This window comes from Thamnophis elegans, chromosome 14, assembly GCF_009769535.1.
Source record: "Thamnophis elegans isolate rThaEle1 chromosome 14, rThaEle1.pri, whole genome shotgun sequence".
Lineage (NCBI taxonomy): Eukaryota > Metazoa > Chordata > Lepidosauria > Squamata > Colubridae > Thamnophis > Thamnophis elegans.
In genome coordinates this window covers 39580628-39589595 of record NC_045554.1, presented here as the reverse complement: position 1 = coordinate 39589595, position 8968 = coordinate 39580628, and the positions used below count along the sequence as shown (strand labels likewise).

General features: G+C 42.9%; 1 protein-coding gene across 1 annotated transcript in view; it reads left to right on the top strand.

Moving 5' to 3' along the window:
- Positions 1–273: 273 nt before the first annotated feature.
- The window catches only part of URI1 (URI1 prefoldin like chaperone), a 50969-nt gene continuing 42274 nt past the window's right edge, over positions 274–8968 (top strand). The window contains 1 exon segment of the mRNA XM_032230231.1: positions 274–585. Coding sequence (XP_032086122.1) covers positions 535–585 — 51 coding nt within the window. The 5' untranslated portion in view covers positions 274–534.

Genomic DNA, 8968 nt, shown 5'->3' with positions numbered 1-8968 from the left:
CTGGCTGTGGACGATGGGTCAGCCAGCCTCTTTAAACGAGGCCCTCTAACCCAGCTGCCACTGCCCCTCCAAGCACCAGGGCACCCATGCTTCCGCCGTGGAGCATGGGAGCGCCTTCTGCGCGGCCAGCCGCCTCTCTTCCCCCTCAGAGGCTCTTGACAAGCGGGCTGAGGCGGCGGGCGAGCTGTCAGGCCCGTCCGGCGGGGCCCCGTGGGCTGCGAGGCCGAGCGGGGAGGCGCGGCGAGGGGAGCGGCTCTCCTCCTCCTCCTCATCCGCCTCCTCCTCCTCCTCCCCCGCCGCTTCCCAGACTGCGTCGCCCGAGCGGAGCATCGGCGGCGGAGGCCGTCCCAGCATGCGAGAGTGAGATGCCTGCCCGGGCGGCTCCGGCATCGGCGGCATCGGTTGTCCTTCTTCTTCTTCCCCCTCGGGCCGAGGCGCCCCGGATGCGACTGCGAGGCCGGCGCCTGGCGCGGCACAAACACTTCTATAGGACTCACTCGCCCCGCTGAGGCCGCGCCGAGGCCCGCTCGCCTCATGGAGCCCCACGCCGCCCGGCTGGGCCGCCTGCGGGACTCGCACGGGAAGGTAACCCGCCGCCGCCGCCGCCGCTGCCGTTGCTGCCGGGCAGGCCGCGTGCGGGGCTGAGGGGCCTGCCGGGGGTGTGTCAGGCAGGCGAGTGGCGGTGGAGGGAGGCGGAGGAGGCCTGGCGCGCCTGACCAGGCCTTGGTTGCCCCCGCGCCGCTTCCGCCTTTCCTGGGCTCGGGCTGCGTGCAAGGCCTGGCTTCCCCTGGGCTGGTTTTGTGCCCTTGGCTCCCCTCCTTTCTCCTTCCCTCCGTTCCTGTCTCCGGCTTTGATCTGGTTTCCTTTTCCTTTCCTTCCTTCCTTCCTTTTCTCTCCCTTCTCTCCCTGTTCATTCTGCCTATCCGTTCCTATCCTCCTTTCCCCACTGTCCCTCCTTTTTTCCTCCCTCCACCTTTCCCCTTCCTTCCCTCCCTCCACCTTTCTCTCTCCTTCCTTCCTTCCTTCCTTCCCTCCACCTTTCTCCTTCCTTCCTCACCTCCCCACTCCCTCTCTTTTTCCTCCCTCCTCCCTCCCTCCACTCTTCTTCCTTCCGTCCATCTTTCTCCTTTCCCTTCCCTCCTTTCTTCCTTCTCCATTCCCTCTCTTTTTCCTCCCTCCTCCCTCCCTCCACTCTTCCTTCCTTCCCTCCACCTTTCTCCTTTCCCCCTCCCACTCTCCCTCCCTCCTTTCTTCCTTCTTCACTCCCTCCCTTTTTCCTCCTTCCCTCTCTCCCTCCCTTCCCCTTTCTCCCTCCTTCCTTCCCCACTCCCTGACTTTTCCCTCCCTCCCTCCCTCCCTCCATTTTTCTCCTTGCTTCCCTCCACATTTCTTATTTCCACTCCCTCCTTTTTTCCTTCTCCATTCCCTCCCTTTTTCCTCCCTCCTTCCTCCTTCCTCTTCTTCCTTCCTTCCCTCCACCTTTCCCCCCTCCTTTCTTCCTTCTTCATTCCCTCCCTTTTTCCTCCTTCCCTCTCTCCCTCCCTTCCCCTTTCTCCTTCCTTCCTTCCCCACTCCCTCACTTTTTCCTCCCTCCACTTTTCTCCTTGCTTCCTCTACCTTTCTCTTCCCCTTCCTTCCTTCTTGTTTTCTTTTATCCCTTTCCCTCCTTTTTCTGACTCTCTCCCCTTACTCTTTTATGGTCTATTACCTTCCTTCTCCCTTCCTGCTTCTTTTTTTCCTTCCTTAAATCTCTCCCTAACCCTGGGCTTCCTATTCTTATGCTTTCTATTCCTATTCTTTCCCTCCCTCCCTCCTACCAGTCTATAATTGGTTCTTTCTTGGGTCTAATATCTCCTAAAGAAATTGGCAGCTTGTAGTTGCTTTGTATCATGCTAATCATGATTAGACCGGGTTAGAATTTGAAAAGGAGACTACTAGGAAATCTCAGAACTGTATTCTAGACTTAATCTATATGTCTGTGTCTGTGTGCGTTCATGTTCATTCTGGAAGAAGGTGGCAACCACTTTGGTGTGTTGCCAGGAGGACAACATGGATTTGAAGTCGCCAGAAGTCCAACTGAACTCAACGCAAGTCGGTGCCTTTTTAATAATGTGAAAAGTTGGATGGGAAGTGTAATACTTTTCTTTGTTGCCCTGGGCAGATCTGATTTGAGGGCCTTCAGGTACAACCTAACAATCACAGTAGAGATTAAAAGATCTGTCAAAGGAAATGTTAACAAGATACGTTAGAACAAAACTGTTGTATGTATGGAATAGCCACAGGTCTAATAAGTAAACAAGGAAAATGTAGCCATAAAGTCTCACTGTACTTGTGCACCCAGGTAAAGTTTTCATTTCATTCAGCAATCACGTGCTTGCTAAGGTCATGGTATACCCCATTATAGTAAACAAGATGAATAATGAATTTATGTTCAGTACTTCATATATGTTTAGGGCCTATATTGTTAGGCCATTTATTCAAACAGCTTGTAATTTTTTGCATTTATTTGGGACTGAACATCAGTCCCAAAATTATTGGCAATGTCCAAATGTGTGATTTATATATATTACTTTTTATATCTCCATATTTCTTCCAAGGAGTGATCTGACCCTAATTCTCCTTGTTGATAATGAGATATTTTTGCCTATACATTATAATTGCATTAGATGTGCCTCTAAGCTCCTAGCTTATCTCTGACCTTGCAGGGAATGACAAAAAGGAAAACTAACTGTGTTTTAAAACAGTTCTTTGAATCATTCTGATATGCTTATAGTCACAATGCTACTGCACCCAGTAATGTTTTTCATGCTTGGAGATAAAAGTCTCCCTTTCTGGCAAGGTACATAACAGCACAGCCTTAGATGAGAATGTTCAACCTGATTTGTTCTATCTTAATTCTTTTCAGCCGTATTTCTTTATTCCAACTTCAATATTTTACTATTCTAACTTCAAGACTACTGTGTTAGTCTATGCCCATATAACAGATGAAGTTGCTTTTTTCAAAATACGTTGCTGGTAGCTGTGACACTTCTAAACTACCCCAAAAATATAGTGCAAGCTGTTTCTACTATTTCTTTGTATACATTTTTTTTAACTTCGTAGTGCTCCCTGTCCCTTTGCATTATGTGATTATTGAAGTAAATTGATATATTGATGACTGTAAAAGAGAACAACTGGATTCAGGGCACTGTTCTAAATTTTGATGTGATTGTTTATATTGGGATTAGCATATGATATCAATCAAAACATTCTGGCTTATGATTATGCTTTAGTGTGCTGTATGGACCCATTCACTGTGACTTACTCATCAAAACAAAGTTTTAATAAACTTATGTATCCTTTGTTCCCCTACAGATTGCCTACAGGGGTAAACTTTTTTAAATAGCAAGTATAATGTAATACAGAACCAATTTGTGCAAAATACAGTAGGTTAAAAAAGAATGATAGTTATATAAATGTATTATAAATTAATACATATGTACATGAGATTAAGTATAATAGAATTGTAATTAATTCTGATAAAGATATTATGTTTCTTTTCTGTTTTCCTTTTTTCTGTTCAGTGCCCTAATCATGAGTGAAACAAATCTTCCAGACTTACTGTTAACGTGTAAACTAGAACAGGGTGCTATGATCAACTAATGGAAATTCATGTCTTACTGGCTTGTAAAATGCCTTTTAGAAAAATAATTTAAATTTGCCCTGATTATTGAGATCTAGTGTATCTCCTACTAAGTACAGTAATTGGCATTAGCTACCTTAGTTGCTATCTTCTATATTTTGTTTATGTTAAATGTATCAATAAAGACCAGCCAGGTTTTAATTTCATCAGGTTTTTAAAAACAAACACAACATACAAGCAAATTTACTGAAAAAGCTCCAGTGTTTTAGCAATAGCAACAAAAATAAAAAAATTTCGGCTGTCGAAGTTCATAAAGCTTAGGGGAAAATTGGGAATGAATCTGCATGTAAACTCCAATTCAGGTTTTAGGGTTTATTTTCTAGGTCAACAATTTCAGGTCACGCTGAGGTTGGTGAATCTCGGCGTTCTATTGAAAATATAGCATTCCCATGAGCTCCATATATATAATATATTATAATATATTATATATTATAAGACAGCTGAAAGGATGCTTTAATTTCCCAGTATCCCCATGTGTCTTTTAGCAGCTCTGCCATCAGTACACGTTAATAGTACAATCTGTTGTAATCAGCTACTTTGAGGATTATTTTGGTTGAAAAACAAACTCTACAAAAAAAACGATAGGCGGTAGGCAACCCTCATCACCTGAATGTTGGCAATTTTATTTTCAGTAACTGGGGGGGGGGAAACGTCAAATTACCTCTCATGGTATAAGGCGTTCTGTTTCAAATAATTATTTTGATTTCATAAATCTGTTACAGCACGGATGCTTTTATTTTGGAGCTCGACTCAAAACTCACCAAATTGCTTTTTTTTTTTTTCCCCATGTGTGTGTTTTATTTCTTTTAAATCTAATCACTTTGGAATCACTTCTTGAAAAGGTTCCCCATATGTTTACTGCTGCACCATCTGGACTATTTTTAGGTCATTACAATCTGTTGTGTAAATAAGTATCTTAATATGTAGCAAATGTGCATTTTTGGTTTTTTTCCCCCCAAAACGTTGAGCCTGCATAAGGATATATAATGTGTGTGTGTGCGTGCGTATGTGTGCGTGTGTGTGTGTGAATGCACACACATATTGGGGAGGGGAGCAGAGTAAAATTAGATCTGATCTATAGCACAGAGGAAGCCTTGCCCATTTCATTCTGTCTTCCAGCCATCATAATTGGAGGAGATGTTGAGCTTCTTCACCAAGTGTGCCAATACAGTATTTGATGGCATGTTGGTAAATGTACGAACAGACTTTGCTGGAGAAAAGAGTTTGCGGTGATGCAATTTTAAAGAAGTGGTAACGGGACGCTCAATTCATATATGCAAACCAAACTTAACAGTAGCTGAAATAATCAGAGGAACACACATAGGCCCGGACCTTTTCAGAAGAAATCAGAAATCTTTAGACTTGCTGAAAATATCAGACTGTTTGCTTCTAGCCAACATGTTGGCTTACAGAAGTGGAGCATGTCTTTGTTATAAGAGTACAATTATTATTTTCATCACAATAGCACTGGCAGGGACTTTGGAGGTCTTCTAGTCCAGCTCCCTGCTGAAGCAGGAGATCCTATACCGTTTCAGACAAGTCCAGTCTCTTAAAAACCTCCAGTGATGAAGCACCTACAACTTCTGAAGGCAAAGCTGTTCTACTGGTTAATTCTCCTCCCTATTAGGAAGTTTCTCCTTAGTTCAGGTTGCTTCTCTCCTTGATTAGCTTCCATGCATTGTTTCTTGTCCTGCCCTCTGTTGCTTTGGAAAATAAATTGACCCCTTCCTTTTTGTGATAGCCTTTCAAATACTGGAATACTGCTATCATGTCCGCCCTAGTTCTTCTTTTCTCTAGACTAGCCAAAACCAAATCCTGCAACCGTTCTTCATATGTTTTAGTCTCCATATAGTTTAGTCTACTATAATTAAAAAATAGTGTTAGGGGGATATTTCATAGATAAGCAGATGGAGCAGAAATCTCATTAAAATTTTGGTGGGTAACAGCTGATTCTCAAAGTCAGTGGCCTGGGGTCCTTGGTGGTTTCTGAGCTTGGTTTACTTGCCAGGATTTCATTACTCAACTACGTAACAGTTCAGTAGTATAACGGCAAACCCAACTCTCTCCTAGCACTGATGATGTTGCCTAGTTGGGTAACGAAATGCCTGCAAGAAAACAATCCTGCTCAGAGAGCACCAAGGACCCCACAGTTCAATCCCGAGCTACAAATACCTTAGTTTTCGGAGTATAAGACGCACCAGAATTTAAGATGCAGCAAGGTTTTGAAGATGAAAATTAAAAAAAAAAAGTTTTTTGCACTCTGCAAGCCTCCCCAAAATGGCCCGTTTTTTGCAAAAATGGGCCCATTCCCCCCCCCCAAAGGCATGAATAGCCTTTAGGGAGCTTGCAGAATGCTCCTGGGGGAGGGGGGGCAAAAACGAGCAAAAAATGATCAATTTTTCACAAAAACTGGCCTGTTTTTTGAAAAAAAAAAAGCACGTATAGCGTTTAGGAATCTTATAGAGTGCTCCTGGGAGCTGGGGGGGGGGGTTAAAATTGAGCAAAAAATGGGCAGTTCTTTGCTCATTTCTGCCCTCCCCAGCCCCCAGAAGCACTCTGAAAGCCTCCTAAAGGCTCTGCACAGCCTTTTTGGTGAAGGGGTGGGGTTTCAGGAGGCAAAAAATGCTGTATTCAGTATAAGACGCATCCAGATTTTCAGTATTCTATTCCTATCAATCACATGGGATGGGCAATCATGCTGAAAATTCCTGGTACAGCATATGACGTTTCTGTACCTAATTATTAAGGAAAATAAAACATTTCTGCATGCGTAGTTGGTCTCCTCTATGTAGTGGTTATATGGGTAGACCAATTACTGTTTGTTTCTGGCCAGTTTGGTTTCCACTCATAAAATGAGTTGTGAAATCTTACAGGGGAGCACTATTGAGCAATTACGTTCAATTTTTTTTTTTTTTTTAGAAATTCTGCTTGTTTACTGGAAAGCTGTGGTGTTTATTTGTAGTGAAATAATTAGGCAGAGCTGTAGTTAGGCAAAGTGATTTTCATCCCTGGCCCAGAGGCATCTCCCCCCTCCCCCCAAAAAGAGTATAGAACAGGCTGTACAGTGCCACGTATTTGAATCTCTGGGAATTAGGCGGCATGTTAATAATAAAATCACAAAATATGAAGTCCTGCAAATAGAAATAGAACTATTGTGGCAAAAGAAAGCAGAGATAGTTCCAATAATAATAGCCATCATGGCTGAAATCCCAAAACATCTGGAGTGCCATTTGAATACCACTGGCTTTCACAAAACCACCATAGAATAATATAAAAATGGCTCTGTGTGTGTGTGTGTGTGTGTGTGTGTGTGTTTGTTCCAGCATAACTCTGGAGCGCCTCGAGCAATTCCAACCAAACTTGGTACACAGAAGACTTATTCTCTGGAAACAAATACTGTGGGAGTAAGACATCCCTAACACCCCTCGGGGTGTGTGTTCCATTAAGATACAGCCTGTTGTGTCTTATAATGGCTTCTACTGTACAGCGCAGTGGAGTTGCCATGGTAACAGCTTCACAGTACTCCACCAGGGGGCTCCCTCTGGTAAGGGGGAGAATCAAACATTAGAAATGACGTTTGGTCCAGACATTTGTGAATGTCTAATACAGGATTGGGAGAAACAAATACCCAGGCAATACCGGGTTAACAGCTAGTGGGATAATAAAATAGAAGAAAAAAGTATTGGAGGATCACAAAGTATCCGGGTCCAAAACTCAAAGTTGAAAGATTATGGTAGGCAAAACACATACGATGGTCCCAGTGGTTATCAGCACACTGGATGCCACACCCAAAAGCTCTGGACAGCATTTAGTACCAAATCTGCACATCGACAAGATTTCTATCTGACAAATTACAAAAGGCCGCACTGCTTGGGTCCACACTTAAATTACGCCAATACATTGTGACATCCTCAGTTCTTGCCAAGAGTTTAATGCTTATGAAGCCCAACAACAGCTAAAGAATTGGCAGCTCTGATTTCGTATTATCGTGTATATAATAATAATGATGATGATGTGTTCTTTAAAGGTCTGTAATAAGCTCCAGAAAGGAACTTGGTTAAGGTGTTGAGTGCTTGGATCATTAAGTTCATTTGCTTGCATAGGAAATAATGTATTTCTAAGGTCAGGAGTACTGATCTGTGAATCCCCAAATTTGCTTAGCTAAAGGTAGCTTATAGAGACTGAATTTCTCAGCGATGCATAGAGAGGCTAGATAAAAGGGCAGTTGGGTAAAATTATTCTTTTTGTGAATGTGCATATATATGTGTGTGTGTGCATATATATATAAAATAACTTTTTTTTTAGAACTGAGCACTTAATTCTTTTTAAAGGATTTGCACATAATGGTAGAATTATCCTGAATAAATTTATCCCTCTTGGGAATTTTATATTCACTTCTTATTTACTGAAATAAGAACTATTAAGCTACGCCAAGCATATCTTAGCATTATGAAATTAAGTTATGGCAAGCCTTGGGATTATGAGCTCCACAGGAAGGGTGGAGCCTCAAACCTCTCCAATATGTCTTGAATATGCCATTTTCCTGTTATATGTAAATATGCAGATCTGGTATACATTAATTGCACGATTTAACTGCTTAATTCTATAGCGCACTATTTCATTAACTAGTTAATTAACTAGAGTCAGACCCATTTCAGATATAATGCTAAAGCATTATTTAGTTATATGCATGAGCTGGCTTGGGCTGGTGAATTTGCTTTTTGTTGGCATGGCTGTAAACTGAAGATCAGAGAAACCTCTAAAGTTTAACTGGCTGGAATCTTTTGTTATATCTGAAATGGATAAACTTTGATTAGTTTCAGCTAGAGGATGGTATGCAACATGATAAACTTCGGCTTGTAGTTTCTTAGTGTAATAAACTAGCCAATGCTGCCCCTTCCTTCCTATTTGATATAAAAAGAAGAATTTCAAAGCAGGATGGAGATCTTCTGATCACCTAATGCTCTGTACTGTACCAGGGAGGAAACAAGAGTGCAAGTGGGCTTTTGCATTAACCGAATCTGTTTGGCTTTCACTTAGCGTGAACATAGAACAACAGAGTTGAAAAGGGCCCTGGAGGTCATCTAGTCCAACCCCCTGCTCAAGCAGGAGGCCCTATACCCATGATGCCGAACCAATGGCACGTGTGCCAGAGGTGACACGCAGAGCACTCTCTGTGGGCACGCACGCTGTCACCAGCTGGTCTTTGTGGGCGCAGAGTGCTGGAAAATGGCCCGAAAACAGCCCCCAAAACAGCCATAAATGCCCAAAAAGCAGCCATTTTCA